This window comes from Neoarius graeffei, chromosome 25 (assembly GCF_027579695.1).
Source record: "Neoarius graeffei isolate fNeoGra1 chromosome 25, fNeoGra1.pri, whole genome shotgun sequence".
NCBI lineage: Eukaryota > Metazoa > Chordata > Actinopteri > Siluriformes > Ariidae > Neoarius > Neoarius graeffei.
Window position 1 is genome coordinate 27,402,098 of NC_083593.1, and position 20,965 is coordinate 27,423,062.

The window sequence follows — 20,965 nt, forward strand, 5'->3', positions numbered from 1 at the left end:
GAAAATTTTGACCTATTTGGTTATGACATTCCATAGGTCAATAAAACAGTCAAAATCACGTGTTATGCCCATTATTGATCCAATCATGAAGCTAAACATGAGGGCTTTGTTTTTTAAAAAAATGACTTTAATGTGGCTTTGTGTGGAGATCAAGGCTACTGCTGCTGCTTACTGATCAGGAGATGCCACCCAAAAATAAAATGCCACCCAAAAATAAAATTGCCAGGTTGTAATTTTTTATATGTTAAAATTTCCTGCCATTTTGTCTGTACTTTTGTGCCTGTTAATGAAATAATTTAGATTTATAAGTGAAAATGGCAGTCAGTATGGCTCTTGTGTATGTGTTACACTTCAGTGTTGTAAATCTGAGCATGTAAGTGGTGTTGAGAATAGCAAAGAAGCAGAAGAAGAAGAGTTCTGTCGTCACCCTGGCACATGGCAAGTAACAAAAGAGTAGAAGGTGTGAATGAAGCCCTGCAGCATCCGTCCCTCCTTTCCCTCTTTCATCAATGTAGAGGCCTTTCAGCCTGGATTAGAAATAGATAAGGGGGAGGAAGGGGGGAGGTGTGGACAAAGTGAGCGAATGGGGTGGGATGGGGGAATGATGGGATGTCGGTTGCTGTGGCAATGCGCAGGCTCTGTGTGGAGATCAAGGCTACTGCTGCTGCTTACTGATCAGGAGATGCCACCCAAAAATAAAATTGCCAGGTTGTAATTTTTTATATGTTAAAATTTCCTGCCATTTTGTCTGTACTTTTGTGCCTGTTAATGAAATAATTTAGATTTATAAGTGAAAATGGCAGTCAGTATGGCTCTTGTGTATGTGTTACACTTCAGTGTTGTAAATCTGAGCATGTAAGTGGTGTTGAGAATAGCAAAGAAGCAGAAGAAGAAGAAGAAGAGTTCTGTTGTCACCCTGGCACATGACAAGTGACAAAAGAGTAGAAGGTGTGAATGAAGCCCTGCAGCATCCGTCCCTCCTTTCCCTCTTTCATCAATGTAGAGGCCTTTCAGCCTGGATTAGAAATAGATAAGGGGGAGGAAGGGGGGAGGCGTGGACAAAGTGAGCGAATGAGGTGAGATGGGGTGGGATGGGGGAATGATGGGATGTCGGTTGCTGTGGCAATGCGCAGGCTCTGTGTGGAGATCAAGGCTACTGCTGCTGCTTACTGATCAGGAGACGAGCGCCTGTGCTTCTGCTAGCTTACACTGAACAGCAGTGGAGTGAGAAAGAAAGACAAGACAGCACAGTCATTGTGTGAGTTGCTTTCTGTCTGTGTGAAAGACAGAGAAATGAACGTGTGCACTACTGCTCGTCATGCAGGGGATTTGCTGATGCTAGTAGTGCGGTTCTGACCTGCATGGACTAGGAGGGGCTTTCTCTAGTCTCTAGCCAACTACACAACAACTAGAGCTTCGACTGCAGGTACATACTCTCGCCTACATTTCCAGTCCCTTTTGTTTTCCCACTGCCTTCCTCTCTAGGGAATATGTAACATTGATCCTCATCCATCCTTTCTATCATTCTGTGCTTGTATCCCTCCTCCTTTTCCCCAGCTTCCTTTTTTGTATCATATTTAAATTCTATTGATTTATTTTTCCATTTATAAACTCATGTTTTTCTAACAACATACAACATAGTGAACATGTATTAACAATATTTCACCTCTGATTTTTTTGCCATGTTATAACTGAATTTTATTCCTTCTCTTTAGTATGGTGTTTTGATTGATACGGTGGCTTGGATTTAGTCAGTCATGTTTTTTTCCAGCCATCTCGTGCCGCCATATTTTTTTTCTCCGCTTATTTCTTGTGGCCTATTATTTTAATCCTGTACAAGGCAGGTGTATGGCAGGATACGGAATCTAATTATACTGTGTACTGACAAATTAATATACCATATAACAGAGTAATAATATATTTATTAACAGGTGACTGGGTTGGGTCTGTGTGAATAATACAAGTCTACACTCCTCTAGGAGATGTCTCTTTTCTATTTCCTTCCAGTTATATTTCCTTTCCAGTTATATTGCAGAAGAAATTTAAAAATTAGATGATTTTTATTTGTAAATCAGAGATGGAAGTGTTGAACTGATTTCCTCGAATTCCATAACATTTCCACCATTGCTCTTTTTTTTTTTTAAACATTTTATTTATTATTACACAATGCTACTTCTCTGGCAGAGTGAATCAGGGTCAGCTACTCATCACCATGCCACTGCAACCTCTGATTATTGACTTTCATTTTAATGTGATTTTGTTGTGTTTTGGCTTTAGGCAAGGAAATAGAAAGAGACATATCCTAGAGGAGTGTAGACTTGAGTGGATATGAAGGTCAAAGCCTTGTAATCTAACCTTGTACAGTAAAACACAATGAATCATTTGCTGCCCTTTTGCTGAGTAATTGCTTGGAAGGAAAGACATAGACACGGTTTATTAAAATCAGGTCGAATTAAATTCCTTCTGCTGTCCAGATACAGATATGATATTCATATCCAAAAGACATTATAAATTATATTAAAACAAGATGCAAAATGCCATTACAGTTAAAAATTATGTCCTTGCAAATGAAAATATCTTGAATAAAGTTCAAGATATGAGTTCTCTAATATCTGTCATTATGAGATCAGTATAAAAGAAAAATAAGACCATAAAGTTATTTCTAGACTTATTTACAAATTTCATGATTAAAATTGTCACATTCTAATATCAACTAAGTGACTAACTAATAATTAACTAATTCATAATAATTATTTATTAGTGTATATAGAAGTACGTGCTGAAGGTCAGGGTAGGGTATTATTTACAGTGATGCTTGAAAGTTTGTGAACCCTTTAGAATTTTCTATATTTCTGCATAAATATGACCTAAAACAACAACAGATTTTCACACAAGTCCTAAAAGTAGAAGAGAACCTAGTTAAACAAATGAGACAAAAATATTATACTTGGTCATTTATTTATTGAGGAAAATGATCCAGTATTATTTATCTGTGAGTGGCAAAAGTATGTGAACCTTTGCTTTCAGTATCTGGTGTGACACCCTTGTGCAGCAATAACTGCAACTAAATGTTGATCAGTCCTGCCCACTGGCTTGGATGAATTTTAGCCCATTCCTCCATACAGAACAGCTTCAACTCTGGGATGTTGGTGGGTTTCCTCACATCAACTTCTCGTGTCAGGTCCTTCCACAATATTTTGATTGGATTAAGGTCTTGACTTTGACTTGGCAATTCCAAAACATTAACTTTATTCTTCTTTAACTATTCTTTAGTAGAACGACTTGTGTGCTTAGGGTCGTTGTCTTGCTGCATGACCCACCTTCTCTTGAGATTCAGCTCATGGACAGATGTCCTGACATTTTCCTTTAGAATTCACTGGTATAATTCAGAATTCATTGTTCCATCAATGATGGCAAGCTGTCCTAGCCCAGATGCAGCAAAACAGGCCCAAACCATGATACTGCCACCACCATGTTTCACAGATGGGATAAGGTTCTGATGCTGGAATGCAGTGTTTTCCTTTCTCCAAACATAACGCTTCTTATTTAAACCAAAAAGTTTTATTTTGGTCTCATCCATCCACAAAACATTTTTCCAATAGCCTTCTGGTTTGTCCACATGATCTTTAGCAAACTGCAGACAAGCAGCAATGCTCTTTTTGGAGAGCAGTGACTTTCTCCTTGCAACCCTGCCATGCACACCATTGTTTTTCAGTGTTCTCCTGATGGTGGACTCATGAACATTAACATTAGCCAATGTGAGAGAGGCCTTCAGTTGCTTAGAAGTTACCCTGGGGTCCTTTGTGACTTCGCCGACTATTACACGCCTTGCTCTTGGAATGATCTTTGCTGGTTGACCACTCCTGGGGAGGGTAACAATAGTCTTGAATTTCCTTCATTTGTAAACAATCTGTCTGATTGTGGATTGGTGGAGTCCAAACTCTTTAGAGATGGTTTTGTAACCTTTTTCAGCCTGATGAGCATCAACAACACTTTTTCTGAGGTCCTCAGAAATCTCCTTTGTTCATGCCATGATACACTTCCACAAACGTGTTGTGAAGATCAGATTTTGATAGGTCCCTGTTCTTTAAATAAAATGGTGCCCACTCACACCTGATTATCATCCCATTGATTGAAAACACCTGACTCTAATTTCACCTTCAAATTAACTGCTAATCCTAGAGGTTCACATTCTTTTGCCACTCACAGATATTGGATCATTTTCCTCAATAAATAAATGACTAAGTATAATAGCTTTGTCTCATTTGTTGAACTGGGTTCTCTTTATCTACTTTTATGACTTGTGTGAAAATCTGATGATGTTTTAGGTCATATTTATGCAGAAATGTAGAAAATTCTTAAGGTTTCACAAACTTTCAAGCACCACTGTATAACATTTATTTATAATATTTCATGACACCCCCCAACACACACACTCTCTCTCTCTCTCACACACACACACACACACACACACACACACACACACACACACACACACACACATATATAAAATGGTTTTCCCCAAAGCGTTTTAGCGTATCGGGCCCGATACGCTTGCTCTGCCTGCCGATACGCTTAGTCACTTTAGTTAAAATCCGATGTGCTTAGATTTATACCGATACATTAAATTTCCTACCCACAAGTAACTAGGTACATAGGAGAGCAAATAACAGCTCCATTTACATATTGATTGATATTTGTGTTAAACAAGCGTTTTTTTTTCCAATGTTTGTGTTGAGTCTGTCAAAGTAATATGTCCGCGTGGTATGATGTAAACAAACTGTAATCTGTTGGCTATGTCAAGATCACGTGTTCAAACCGTCCAATAAAAATATCGAAAGAAGACGTCAGACATCCCGGAATTTTCCGATTCATTATAAGCGATCTCATTGGCTGCCGATGTTGTCCCCCACCAGACGGACAAAGCCGACTGATTTTAATAAGCTAGGAGAAGACTCGCTGGACAGTTTGATCCACATCAGCATGGATGACAGCGAGATGGATTATAAGTGGGTTGCCCAACATTGGGCCAAGCAAAAGCCAAGGAGAATTAATCTGCTTTAAAGGAGTGGAAAACTTAATTCATTAGTTTGGGTTTGCAGAAAGATTATGTACTTATAAACACTCTCACGACGTGAAGTTGTCCAAATGTGTCAAATATAGCATAATTTCAAATAATAATCATAAGCATTTTTGGCAGTGTGATGTCACTGGGATCCATTTAACAAAGGAAGGCTCTGGATTATTCTTTTGTTTAAGGGTCACAGTGACCTCACACTGCCAAATATGCTTATCATTATTCTTCGAAATTATGCTACATTTGACACTTATTAACACATTCTTTTCATGAATGTGTTTTTAAGTACATAATCTTTCTGCAAACTTAAATGTATGAATTAAGTTTTCTTTTCCTTTAAATATGTTTTAATCTTAATCTAGTCCATTTAATAAAGTGCCAAAATTTAAACTTTATAATATGCAGTTGCCTTACTTTTCTTTTCAGTGCATCTTAGTTATACATATATTATGGTAATTGCATCAGAAACATTCTAAATCATTACAGTTATAGTAATACAGCGACTTATTTTAAGGTGACAGTTCTTAGGTTCAGATACCTTTGTGATCAACAGGAGGTCATGATGATCGATTCTCTTCATTGGATTGCATAAGATGGAGCAAACCACTGTTCATATTTTCATGCACATTTTTGTTACAACACTACTTGATCATAGATAATTAAGGTATCCCCGTACATTTTCAATCTATCATATACCTAAGCAATCTATAACAAAACAGTTTAACTTGCATGTTGAACTTTAAGGTGAAATTTCAAATGTGTGTACACTAATACTATTTAGGTCAGAAATCATTGAAACACTGGTAAAATCTATCCTATAATCATGTATCTAAAACCTCTCAGAGACTCTGAAAATGCACCTGAGAGCATCTATTTTCAAAAAAATTTTCCGGGGGGGGGGCATGCCCCCGGACCCCCCTAGTTTCACGTTGCGCCTTCAGCGCCCGCTTTTGGCACTCAATTGTCTGTGTATTATGATGCCAGAATTTAGGGCTTTAATTTTTTTCTGGGGAAAACACTGTGTGTGTGTGTGTGTGTGTGTGTGTGTGTGTATATATATATATATATATATATATATGTGTGTGTGTGTGTGTGTGTGTGTGTGTGTGTGTGTGTGTGTACACACACTACAAAGGGCTCTTTAGAGTTAAATTTAATCTTGCTTAATGTGCTGTACATGAAGAATCATGGAAAACATGCATTAGTACCTTAACAGAAAAGAAATCACAAATTTATACATGTGGATTTTAAGATACGTTATATATTTCACACATTTTTCGCATGTAGCATGTTTTTATTTTCTCTATCTATCTATCTATCTATCTATCTATCTATCTATCTATCTATCTATCTATCTATCTATCTATCTATCTATCTATGCATGTACATTTTTCATTTCTTGCATGTGGTTTCTTTTTTCTGATGTGAATTTCTCATGTGAGTAGTTATTTTTCCACATCCATCCATTCATCTTCTATCGCTTATCCGGATCCAGGTCCAGGGGGTAGCAGCCTAAACAGAGCTATTTTTCCACATATGATTTCATATTGTTCACATTTCAAGACATAAAATGGTAAAATCCACCTTCACGGTTTTCCACATATTCAGAGTATTTACAAGATTAGACATTTTAAATGATACATATTTGCGTTTGATTGGTATAGAAGGTGTTTTGCTTAAAGAATGACAGTAACTGCAAACATTTCACAAGCAGTGTTGAATTATGTTGAACTAGAAAAGCACTCGGAGAGCGCAGACCTCCGCCAGGAATCCTTAAGAAAAATCCGGGATCCAGAAGGTGATCCGGATCACCGCCAAAATTTAATGGATTGTTACTTGTGCCCAGTCACACCTCTGGAAAAAATTTCAGAGCAATCCGTTCATTACTTTTTCCGTAATGTTGCTAACAGACAAACCAACCAACAAACAAACAAACAAATAAACCAACACTACCAAAAACATAACCTCCTTGGCGGAGGTAATAATCTCTTTAGTACGATTCGCACGGGATAAGTATTACCTATGGACCTCTGGTAATTCACAATTACCCCCGCACCTCTGTGTTATTGTGTGGCGCATTCGGACAGGATAAGCAAAAGTCTGTAATTCACTGAATTTACAGACATTGTGACCGGATGTGTCGTAAGTTCACAGCATCCTGTTTCGTCTTGTAGACAGTAGAGATGGGATTTATGGCTCTTTGATGGGATCCGCATCTTTGTGATCCGTTCTTTGAAAAGAGCCGTTCAAAAGACTGGCTCATTTGGCTCTTTTTAAATATTTATTCAGTTTTAAGAAGACAGCGTCTAAAGAACCCAGATCCCTCTGCTTAGACAGTGACATCAATATTTCTGGACATACCTTTTATATAAAGCAACCTAGACTTACATTATTGTAACCCCTAAACGCTCATAAATAACCCTTAAAAAACAGTGAGGGCTTCAATGAATGTCCATGCAGAATGGCTTTTCTGTAAAAAAAAAAAAAAGAACCCACTCAAGAACATAGTTATCAAGAACGCAAGAATATTTCATAGAAAAACACTTGTTTTACAAAAATATTTAAGTCTGAGATACAAAATAGATACAACTACAATAAATATAACACAAGAACTAGTTATCACACAAGAACATTTTAATAGAAAAAACCAAACTTTCTATATTAAAAATATTGAAATTGTAACAAAAATAGATACAACTAAACAGTCAGATAAATAGATAAAGTTATAACAAGAACACAAGATTATTTTAATAGGAAAAAACAAACTATTAATGCAAAAAGTATATTATTATTAGAAAAACAGATGCAACTAGACAAACAGATCAATAAATAAAATACACAAAAATAGAACAAACAAAATGACGATAGAATAAATTAAATGAACGTCCGTGCAAAGTAGTTTTCCCACAATATTATCATTAATATCACACAACAGCATTATAAACTATATACAAAACAACTTGAACTATTAGGCAAACAGATAAAACTTGAATAAATAAAAGGCAAATGCTGTTTAGCCTACTTCTTGTCCTTGGGCAAAAGCTTTTTCATCTGAAACACAGTACAGAAAAAGAACGACAGAAAGAACGGCTCCCCCAGCTCGAGACTCGGTTCTCATCGTTCATGCTTAGGAGCCGTTCAAAAGAATCGGTTCGTTCGCGAACGTCACAACACTAGTAGACAGGAGTTCAAAATGCTTATCTGGTTCAAATACGGGATAGGCCTACTTCCACTTGCCCCTGAAATGCTGTTTATCAAAATTTTGCCCGTATCCTCCATTATTCACTCCAGAAAAGTACAAGAGACACGCGTTTAATAATTACAAACACAGACATGCGCATTCACACGGGACTTGTATTACCACTGGACGTCTGTGTTTTGCCGAAACACAGTAGGTAATTCGCGGCGGAATTATTACTTGGCAAATTACGGACATGGCGCATTCGCACGGGACTAAGAACTCAGACATTCTCTGCAATTATTCTGAATTACCAGAGGTCCACAGGTAATACTTATCCCGTGCGAATAGGGCTTTTGTGTGCCATTACCTCAATAGTTTTGTTAATGGTGTCTGAGAAGCTGATAGTGCTTTCCTATAAACCTAAAGGGCCACATTTCAAAACACAGCTCAGGCCTAGTTCTAGGATTATACACATATAATCAGTACTGAAATCTCATTCTTATGATCCATAGATATTGGAAGCTATTAGTATACATGCATAAATAATGTGTTACATTTGTGCTTCAAGTGTCTTCAGGTTCCTTTGAGCATTAAATTTGTTCTGCATCTTTCAGTGCTTCCTAACTGAAACCTTAATGGAAGTGTAGACCTATTTTTTTTTGTGGTACAAAAATTAACAAGCCCTGTGTGCTGGTCAGGATTGTGATTGAACAGATCTTTAATTGGCCGCGTGAGTGTGGGCCAAAGTATGGAGGCTCCGCTTGTCTGTCTCGATGAGGAGTTTGAGGATCTACGGCCGTGCAAGATGGAGGAGCTGGAACCGGAACTGGAACTGCACCCACCTTACAGGACCATTCCTCTCGCTACGCTGTGCCGGGAGGACTTCTCTGAGCTGGAGAACTTCTCAGAGATGATGAGTTTCAAGTCCATGGAGGACCTGGTGAATGAGTTTGACGAGAAGCTGAATGTGTGTTTCCACAACTATAACACCAAGACAGAGGGCCTGGCTCCGGTACGCGATCAGTCACATGCTGAGGAGGATGAGGAGCGACTGCAGGATGAAGAGTGAGCGTGTTTTTTTTTTTTTTTACTCTGATATAGATTTATATTTGGCATGACTTTTTGATATAAGATTTTATTCATAGTAGTACCATATTTCATAAATATTCACAAACTGTATGAAACTGTATAGAAATACTGCTGTAATCAGAGACTCAGATTGTTTTGCAGGTCAAGGGGCCCACAGGGCCCCTCCTGGGAAAAAACGGGCCCATTTCTACAATGGGGGGCCCAGTGATTATCCTTCAGTTGAAGCGAACCTAGTGAGCGAAGCGAGCCCAATGAACAGCTCGGGCAGCCCAGGGGCTGTTTTTTTCTTCTCAATTCTGTTTTTTTTGGTATTGGAAGCCATATGAAGCAATGTAGATGACAAAAATCAATGCTTCAACCAAATATATTGAGATATTGTTTAATCAGTGGCAATATTTTGGAATTTAACCACAGGCCACTATATATCACATCTATATTATCTCCTCCTTGTAAATTATAGCACAAGAATGGGTTTGTTTTTTGCATGCTGTGACGGTCTAATTCTGCTTGTCTCTAATCATCTCTACTTCTAATTTCATTAATTTATTTTATTAACTTGTTTTCAGTTTGGTGTATAGGTCTATAGTAGTAGTTGTAGTAGTCACCAGTGGTAGTAGTAGTAGTAGTGGTTGCTGTTGTAGTACCGTAGTTGATGTTGCAGTAGTTGTTGTTGTTGTAAATCTAGTATGACTAATTACCTTGGGTATCAGGGGTATCAGTTTTTTCAGGTGAATGTACTCTCTTTCTGCCGAAGAATGACAAAATAGATGTATTTTTTCTTTTTTTTCTTATCCATGTTTTCTTGTCTTTTTCGAATATTCGTACATAGACCGTAAGACGCCACCTAGCGAAAGACTTGGATCAGGTTTTACTTGCTTGGGATGCTACAAACGGGGCGGCGTAAATACACGAACGGGTCCGAACAGGTCCGACGTATATTCAATATGGCGGCAGTCAAAACAAATTCATCCGATGCTGAAATCTGTTGAATATCCAGATAATTATGTTGGAAGTTGCATATTTGTGCAAGATTTTCGATATTGAGACCATGAAGTCAAGTAATATGCCACGAAACGTTCCAAATAGGGTATAAAATGCTCGCATCCATTTTGGCCCCTGCCCCTCTCGACAATGCGTTCATTATTTGAAATAGTGCGTCTTAGACGCGGGCGCGCCAACAGTCTGAGTCTCTGTGTAATATAGCTCCAGAGCACTGGATGTCCCTGACATGTCCCTGCATGCATTTACATGTATAGTCATAGTGTTTACCAATATTGTATCTGTAACAAACACTTTATTATTTTAGCCAGTTTTAGCAACTAGTGAGTATGAGCTCATGTGTGATGTCCATGTCTCTGTCTGACAACATGGAAATGCAGTACATCACCTGTGTGTATATTTCTATGTGTGTACAGTGTGTACATATTTATTTCATATTTTTAAATTTCATACACGAGTGGGTTTTGGGCGGCACGGTGGTGCAGTGGTTAGCTCTGTCGCCTCACAGCAAGAAGGTCCGGGTTCAAGGCCCATGGCCGGCGAGGGCCTTTCTGTGCGGCGTTTGCATGTTCTCCCCGTGTCTGCATGGGTTTCCTCCGGGTGCTCCGGTTTCCCCCACAGTCCAAAGACATGCAGGTTAGGTTAACTGGTGACTCTAAATTGACCGTAGGTGTGAATGTGAGTGTGAATGGTTGTCTGTATCTATGTGTCAGCCCTGTGATGACCTGGCGACTTGTCCAGGGTGTACCCCGCCTTTTGCCCGTAATCAGCTGGGATAGGCTCCAGCTTGCCTGCGACCCTGTAGAACAGGATAAAGCGGCTAGAGATAATGAGATGAGATGAGACGAGTGGGTTTTTGTTTGTCCACGCCTGTCTCTGTCACCCAGTTATTATCGTGTGGCTCTTCATTCGCTAGATCTCAGGATTTGGAATATAAAACTTTTTATTCTATCCACATTCACTGGATATGAGCAATCACGTGCTCTGATAGCTTAGTAGTAAATTAGCCAATCAGGTCATAGACCATGAGTAGAAAAAAACATGCATGACACATGTTGTTAAACCAACTGAGGATGAAATAAAAACACTACTCAAAAACAAAACTCCAACAATTGTGATCAAGTATTTAAAAGAAACAAATGGCTAAAAGAATATAGTTCCCCCTCCCCCCCAATAGCGCCTGTTCCACACTCCAGCCCAGTTGATGGCGGTAATGCACCTTTAAGTTGGTTTGCCAACTACCCAAAAAAAAAATACAAATACAAAAAAGCAACAAAATATGAAATAAAAGTATTTGATGGTGAGAACATATCCTTTTTTTTTTTTTTTCAAGAATTATCACATTTTTCACAAATTGCTGCTGTCATTTCACCTGTTTATTTACATTCTTAGCGGAAATTATTTTGTTAGACATTTTGTATAAAGTTTTATTTATCGAATTTGCAAAAAATAAAAATACTCTGTTTCTCAAAATCCAGTTAAAAGAAAACTCCGGAGTGAAATGCTTTTTAGGTCTATTTTCGCATTATTGGGAGTGCATACGTTGAGTTGCTATCACAATCACATCAATCGGATGTGTTTTGAGAAAATTAGTTTTTTGTGATTTCAACCGGAAAGCGCTAACATGGCAGTGGCCGTGGCATATCTTTTTGCCGATACAAAACGCTAGTTTTAAAACCATTGCAAAGCTCAAAACAACATGACAGTTCTGTGGAAGTGAGTAGAGGGTTCCTACAAACAAAACGAGGTGTGTCTAGCTCTAAAAGTGCACGAATAGAGATCTTGCAGTCACGTGACCGGAAAGTACACAGCCGCCATCTTGTCGGTAAAAAACACAGCTGAATACTGCTGCACTCGTACAGAATGGATCAATTTCAACCGATGGACTACACGGCTCATTTTCCTAATGAACATATAGATATATGTCTAAAATAAACGATCTACAGATTAGTGACCCTTATGGCTTACCGGACGTAGTTTTCACGACCGTGTCAGTGGATTTTGAACTGCCAGCGGAATACCCGGACGTGTATAATTACCTCATTAACTTTCCCTCGCTGTTCAGTGGTGAAGCACTGCGTGCTTATAAATCTCTGGACAGTTATCTTTACAGAAATTCAGGATTTGTCAGCGACTCAGATGTGGCATCTTGTAAACAAGAAAATAACAATCCTCATTGGATGGGTAAGTCACTTAAGTATTGAGTATAGCACTGACCAGCCGATTATAGAATAGAATAAGGTAATTCCAGCTGTAATTCCAAATCGTCCGTCTTGTTTACCATGGATCTGGCGTTGGAGAGATAGAGGCTTGGCAGTGGAGATTTGAGTGGCTGTTTTCTGAGCTTAGTCAACAGGCCGGCTCTGCAGCCTCGCTTTTGCTTCCTCTCCGACGCTGCCTTCTTCGCCTGCCAGACCCGATAACAATCCACGGAGACCCCGCTGGTCTCGCTATCTCGTCCGGAATGTTGTGCATGCGATGGAAATAGCTACAAACCGTCATTTTCTGCTGGAAACCAATGTCCAGTAAGTCCATACAGTTGTAGTGGATATTGAAGTCCGGTACAGACGAACAACATGCAAAAATACACACAAAAAACATAAAAAACGTGCACAGGTAGGGAGAGCTTGTAGCCGCAGCCATTGTAGTAGAATTGTATATAGTAGGGTTTTCCAGAAGAAAAGGTAGAAGCAGAAGTAGAACCAGAAGTAGAAGGCGGAAATGTTTGACCGACAAGATGGTGTCTGTCACAATCTGGATCGGCTGTGACGTCACATGCAAGTGCTCCATAGCATGTGTAGAACAGTAAATATAAAGGCAGTGACCTTACCTGAAGTCGGTCTTCCTCAGACGCCATCTTCAGTGTACAGTCCGTAAAAGTCGAGTGCCGAGTGCAGAGCCCATCCTGCTGGAAATGCACAATGGGCTCTGCACTCGGCACTCGACTTTTACGGACTGTCCACTGAAGATGGCGTCTGAGGAAGACCGACTTCAGGTAAGGTCACTGCCTTTATATTTACTATTCTACACATGCTGTTCGTGCACTTTTAGAGCTAGACACACCTCGTTTTGTTTGTAGGAACCCTCTACTCACTTCCACAGAACTGTCATGTTGTTTTGAGCTTTGCAATGGTTTTAAAACTAGCGTTTTGTATCGGCAAAAAGATATGCCACGGCCACTGCCGTGTTAGCGCTTTCCGGTTGAAATCGCAAAAAAATAATTTTCTCAAAACACATCCGATTGATGTGATTGTGATAGCAACTCAACGTAGGCACTCCCAATAATGCGAAAATAGACCTAAAAAGCATTTCACTCTGGAGTTTTCCTTTAATGTGGATATAATAAAACAGTTATTCCACTCAATCTCGGCATACACGGCTTATAGCCAACTCGGCGCTATGCACCTCGTCGGCTATGAGCTCATACACGACTTGATTTCGTGGAATAACTGTTATATACAGTGGTGCTTGAAAGTTTGTGAACCCTTTAGAATTTTCTATATTTCTGCATAAATATGACCCAAAACATCAGATTTTCACACAAGTCCTAAAAGTAGATAAAGAGAACCCAGTTAAACAAATTAGACAAAAATATTATACTTTGTCATTTATTTATTGAGGAAAATGATCTAATATTACATATATGTAAGTGGCAAAAGTATGTGAACCTTTGCTTTCAGTATCTGGTGTGACCCCCTTGTGCAGCAATAACTGCAACTAAACGTTTCCGGTAACTGTTGATCAGTCCTGCACACCGGCTTGGAGGAATTTTAGCCCATTCCTCCGTACAGAACAGCTTCAACTCTGGGATGTTGGTGGGTTTCCTCACATAAACTTCTCACTTCAGGTCCTTCCACAACATCTCGATTGGATTAAGGTCCGGACGTTGACTTGGCCAATCCAAAACATTAACTTTATTCTTCTTTAACTATTCTTTGGTAGAACGACTTGTGTGCTTAGGATCGTTGTCTTGCTGCATGACCCACCTTCTCTTGAGATTCAGTTCATGGACAGATGTCCTGACATTTTCCTTTAGAATTCACTGGTATAATTCAGAATTCATTGTTCCATCAATGATGGCAAGCCGTCCTGGCCCAAATGCAGCAAAACAGACCCAAACCGTGATACGACCATGTTTCACAGATGGGATAAGGTTCTTATGCTGGAATGCGGTGTTTTCCTTTCTCCAAACATAACGCTTCTCATTTAAACCAAAAAGTTCTATTTTTGTCTCATCTGTCCACAAAACATTTTTCCAATAGCCTTCTGGCTTGTCCACGTGATCTTTAGCAAACTGCAGATGACCAGCAATGCTCATTTTGGAGAGCAGTGGCTTTCTCCTTGCAACCCTGCCATGCACACCATTGTTGTTCAGTGTTCTCCTGTTGGTGGACTCATGAACATTAACCAGTGTGAGAGAGGCTTTCAGTTGCTTAGAAGTTACCCTGGGGTCCTATGTGACCTCGCCAACTATTACACGCCTTGCTCTTGGAGTGATCTTTGTTGGTCGACCACTCCTGGCGAGGGTAACAATGGTCTCGAATTTCCTCCATCTGTGCACAATCTGTCTGACTGTGGATTGGTGGAGTCCAAACTCTTTTGAGATGCTTTTGTAACCTTTTCCAGCCTGATGAGCATCAACAACACTTTTTCTGAGGTCCTCAGAAATCTCCTTTGTTCGTGCCAAGATACACTTCCACAAACATGTGTTGTGAAGATCAGACTTTGATAGATCCCTGTTCTTTAAATAAAACGGTGCCCACTCACACCTGATTGTTGTCCCATTGATTGAAAACACCTGACTCTAATTTCACCTTCAAATTAACTGCTAATTCTCGAGGTTCACATACTTTTGCCACTCACAGATATGTAATATTGGATCATTTTCCTCATTAAATAAATGACCAAGTATAATATTTTTGTCTCATTTGTTGAACTGGGTTCTCTTTATCTACTTTTATGACTTGTGTGAAAATCTAATCATGTTTTAGGTGATATTTATGCAGAAATATAGAAAATTCTAAAGGGTTCACAGACTTTCAAGCACCACGGTATATATAATCACACATTGGTATACAGGTGTTTTTGCATGTGTGATTTGATTCAAACTCACAGAGGGAAAATCTGAATATGTATTAGTGCAGTTCGGTGTAAATATGCAGGTGATTTATAGAAAATTGTGCAACCTGATTATTGAGAAATTGTCCGAATTTCTTGACCAATCACCTCGAGTGACTCAGCAAAATGGTGGCCAATTGCTTCATCACTGTAAGTGAGGAAGAATTACAAATTATGAAAGAAAATGCTGTTCCTAAAAACACTAAAGATCCTTAAGTTTGGTCTAAAACTATTCAAAGATAAGGTGGAATTGTGGTTTATTTTATCCATTTCAAAACAAAGTATTTTATGTGTCAACATAGATAAGTGGCACAAGTCTGTGCCACGCCTTTATTATATTTGCATGCCACTTTTGAAGATTGAAATAAATGTTTTTTTTTTAAATACGATTTAATAAAATTTTTAAATTTTTTTAAATAATCACCCGTGTTTTTATACTGAAACGATTATCTGCCTCAGGCTCAGTGAATATTGGTGAATAATAACCTCAACTTCAGCTCAGTTATTACTCACCAATGTTCACCTTCGGTGAATAAATGTTAAGTATTAATAGCAGCATCAGTGATAACACTGAGGATGGTTGTTTTCTGAATTACGCTTTGTCAGCTAAAAGGAAAACCTATAAAATGATAGATCACCTCTTATTTTTTTCATAAGATGCTTCTGAAGCACTGTACTAGTGGAGATGCTTAGTACACACCATCTTGTTTCTCAATTTAGCCAAATGATTGATACTCAGTTGTGTTACCGCTCAGTAATCTCATGTTATCAATCCTCCCAGTTTATAGACTTCTCAGAGCTATGGCCATATGTTTGTGTCACTGGGAATTGCAGTTATTAAGCACAGAAGGCTTATTTGAAGGCTTATTGAGCTGTGAGTCAGTTTTTGGCCCACATGAAACAGGTTTACTCGGATACTCTTGCTGTGATGTTATATTCTTCCCTGTGGCTCCTGTTCTTGGCCTGAATCAGTCACGCACAAATCTGTGCCTGTTTACAAAACATGCCCTCCATCTCGATTAGCGCTGTGTTTAAAGTGGCATATTACTCACTATTCACTAAACTGGAGAATCAGGAGTATGATGTAGGAAATGCATATAAGCAGGCAAGCACCACACCTCTTCCCACCTACACACGAACACACACCAAGCTTTTTCTTTCATTACTGTACAGCCTGTTCATATCATGGGCCCTGTTCAAATTCTACTGCAGTACATCATTCCTTTTGTGTAGTCGTTCACAATTCAGTTGATTAGATAAATCTAGTAGCATTAGCTTACTGGTTTCTTCAAGATGTAATGCAGAGATCATAGTTTTAGTTGTTGTTGCTTTTAACAATGTACAAAAGTATTTTCACACTCTTATTGTGCATACAGGGCCAGTTTGTAAACCTTTATTAGATCTGTGATTAGGTCCTTGGTCAGAAATCCTAATCCAAACCCACACTATCCATTTTAAGCCTCCTCAATTGTGAATCTTGTGTAGTGGTGATGTATTAGAATGTTTACTTTTTAAGTTAATATTAGTAGCTTGCTTTTGAAAATTTCAACACTCAAACTACATTAACCAACCCCATGAGCACAAACCTGTTTTGTTTATGATTAAGGGCTGTCTAGATTTGAAAACAGTAATATACAGTAATACAGTAAAAAAACATATACAGTAATTGTGGTTATATACACACTTTAATATGAACCAAATAAGGACAGATATTTCAGGGACAAATCAACTGAGACAATAACTGACCGGGAAGTGCAAAACAAAATCACAAAACGTGAAACACTTACATTGTAGAAAACAAAATTACAATAGCAAAACACTTTTACCAAAGACAAAACAAATTTACATCTTAGAAAACAAACTGACAAGATGCAAAAAACTTTTAAGAGCGCTAAGACAAATTTACAAGTGGCAGAACATTTTTACCAGTCCCGAAACAAATTTACAAACGAAAATCTTGGTACAATGGGGATGTACCAAATGCCGGAAGTACGATGGTTGGGAAGCGATAGAGTGAGCGGTCAATTCGTTTTCCCTATGTCCGAAATCACTCATTATAGTCTGCTATATAGAATTCCCTATATAGGGAATAGTGAATAAGTGAGTGATTTCGAACACAGCCAACAGAATGCGCTTGGTCCCTGCCTGGTTAAAAATTCTAGAGACTGTCCACACGAACCTTCCGTGAAGATTTTCATTTGGAAATTTGTTTCAGGACTGGTAAAAATGTTTTGCATCTTGACAGTTTGTTTTCTAAGATGTAAATTTGTTTTGGGGGCGGCACGGTGGTGTAGTGGTTAGCGCTGTCGCCTCACAGCAAGAAGGTCCGGGTTCGAGCCCCGTGGCTGGCGAGGGCCTTTCTGTGCAGAGTTTGCATGTTCTCCCTGTGTCCGCGTGGGTTTCCTCTGGGTGCTCCGGTTTCCCCCACAGTCCAAAGACATGCAGGTTAGGTTAACTGGTGACTCTAAATTGACCGTAGGTGTGAATGGTTGTCTGTGTCAGCCCTGTGATGACCTGGCGACTTGTCCAGGGTGTACCCCGCCTTTTGCCCGTAGTCAGCTGGGATAGGCTCCAGCTTGCCTGCGACCCTGTAGAACAGGATAAAGCGGCTAGAGATAATGAGATGAGATGAAATTTGTTTTGTCATTGGTTAAACTGTTTTGCAAACGTAATTTTGTTTTCTAAAATGTAAGTGTTTCACATTTTGTAATTTTGTTTTGCATCCCGGCCACTGTACAGGACAGACAAAGTCACTAATGCACATGGGCTGTCTGGTCAGTCGGTGCTCAGTGGGAACACAGTGGGCCATTACTACATCTCCAGTCCACACACATACACACTTATTAAATTAGTTACATATATGCACATGGCTGAAAAACTGATTTGCTGCTTTTGTCTTTAGTGTTTTTGACTTTCAATGAGATATATATTTGTGTATTAAGGCAGCGTTCTTATTTGCTTCTTATTTTCCACTGCATTTTAGCTTTTCGAACTCAGCTGTAGAGGAAAGAAAATGGCCACTGGAACATTATCTAAAGCCCTATTCGCACGGGATTAGTATTACCTGTGAACCTATAGTAATTTGTAAATTCCCACCCAACCTCTGTGTTAAATCCCTTGCATTCGCACTGGATAAGCAAAGTCCGTAATTTACTCAATTTACAGACATCACGACCGGATATGTCGTAACATCCTGTACTTCCGCTGCACTTGACAGCCAGAGACCTCTGCCCTCCCCCCAAAGAACCAGCGCGGGCAGGGCGCGCTAGCCCCGCGCCTCGGGACGAAGAGCCACGGTGCTCTGCTTCAGTTTCGTTTTCCCATCAGCGGCTCCAGCCCGACTTTGAATGCTCGTAGCTCGGGCAGGGGGGGTCCCAGCATCCCCAAACTTTACAGGCAGAGTCCTCTGCCCTCCCCCCAAAGAACCAGCGCGGGCAGGGCGCGCTAGCCCCGCGCCTCGGGACGTAATTCGCATGTTGGCAGTGTTGACATATTACTATAGTAAGTATATGGATAAATTAACAAATAAGGATTAAAAACAGTTGGCATAAAAATAGCACCAAGTATCCAACCTATTAGGAATTAATAAGAAATGCCCGTCATTGATAGGCAAAAAGTCATAGGCCACAACTTCAGATAGCCGTCAATATTGCTATGTCCATGGAGGATATGGCCTGGCTATGAAATATTAAAAATGTTCCTTACCGAAAGCAGCCACACAAGTCATCCAGGTCAAAAATCTCCGCGCTTTCCTCTTGGATTTCTTGCTGTTTTTGGGAAGCGGATTCCATGTAGTGTGGTATGGGGCACGACTACCACTTGCCCCTAAAACAGTACTCATGAAAATTTCAACCGTAGCCTCCATTAGCCTACTCACAGTAACCGGAAAAGATATAAAACACACGCAATTACGATAACAAACACGGACATGCGTATTCGCACGGGACTAGTATTGTCACTGGACGTCTGTGTTTGACAAAATATAGTAGGTAATTTGCGGCGGAATTATTACTTTACAAATTACAGACATGGCGCATTCGCACGGGACTAACATCTCAGACATTCTCTGCAATTATTACAAATCGCCAGAGGTTCACAGGTAATACTAATCCTGTGCAAATAGGGCTTAATAAAGAACCAACTAAACAATCTGGCTCTAACATCATAGGAAGTGACATTAACTAGCCTAATCTTCATGACAATTATCAAGCTAGAGCCAGGCTGCCTGTGTAATAAACTAGTAATGATGCATCCGTGTCTGATTGCCAAGTTAGTCTTGATTTAATATAAATTGATATTTCTGTTAATAACACTAATAATTATTGCAATTGTAATTTTAATTGTATAGTGATTTTGTAATTGAATAGTGTAAAAAAAAATTGCCCAGTGATCACACCAAAACATCCTGAGGTGTCATTTCTGGAATAGCCAGTAACTTGAGGACCAGGAGCCTTGATATATTTCTGGTATAAAGCTAAGCCAGCTGTGCCTGCTAAATACAGGGGATAGAATTAGTGTGATTTTGTACACTTCAGTTTAATCATCAACCTGCACTGCATCGTGGTTTCAAACATAAATGCTATATGTTAAACTCCTAAAATAATGCTCTCATGTTGGTTTTGTGGCACATCAACACAACTTGGCATTGAAAACTGAGAGTGAAGGTTTGTTTGGTCTGGCTATAGATTAGTCAGCTGCTTTCAGATACTATGCACAGACAGTAGGTCAGTACCAGTTTGTCCCTGTTGTGGTGTCCCAGTGGCCTTTTGTGAGGCTTTTCTGTGAGTTTATGTGATTTGTGAATGATGGCTTGTTCTCTGACAGCTCGGATTGATCTGCAATATTGATATGTATGGACAGATGCATGCTCCTGGAAAACTTTCATTCAGTCTGTTTGGTGAATTTATTTCATGGAGATGATGAATTTGACAAAAAGCATTATGTTTCTTATTATTAATATTAACTTTATCTTCATCTGATGTGGTCAAATTTGACCAAAACCTTAAAATTCTCAGCCATATTTATCTTTAATTAATAGTCTGATATTATATATGTGATCTCTGTGTTGCATATTTAAAGGTTGGTTTGTGTATATAATTGTGTGTGTTTGTGTTTGTAGTGTGTGGGACGCTCTGACTGATAATTATCTGCCATCCTCTCTGTCCAGCTGGGATGGCCCAAATTCAGAGACACTGAATGGCAACCTTTCAGATGATGAAGTAAGCAAGCTATTTCTCTGGTCATTTCTTCTAACAAAGTATTAAATTAACTGTAAATGGAAATACTGTTATAATGTCCTGTAATGTCATATATTTGTTGGATGGTATTACACAAAAATCTGCAAAATCTCTCTGAATACCAAGATTATTAACACCATTTGTATTCAAAAGATGTCTTGAAGGAAAGATTGCTTCTTCTCTCTGTCGCTCTTTTCCTCTCCTCAGAATCAAAACAAAGCCTTGTACTTTCTTCTACACCAGACATATTCTGTTCAGACAGAT

General features: G+C 39.1%; 1 protein-coding gene across 1 annotated transcript in view; it reads left to right on the forward strand.

The window, feature by feature from the left end:
* Positions 1-1,150: 1,150 nt before the first annotated feature.
* The window catches only part of fez1 (fasciculation and elongation protein zeta 1 (zygin I)), a 42,513-nt gene continuing 22,698 nt past the window's right edge, over positions 1,151-20,965 (forward strand). The window contains exons 1-3 of the mRNA XM_060908392.1: positions 1,151-1,426; positions 8,957-9,323; positions 20,584-20,683. Of these exons, the coding sequence (XP_060764375.1) occupies positions 9,007-9,323; positions 20,584-20,683 (417 nt within the window). The 5' untranslated portion in view covers positions 1,151-1,426; positions 8,957-9,006. The remainder of the gene's footprint in view (positions 1,427-8,956; positions 9,324-20,583; positions 20,684-20,965) is intronic.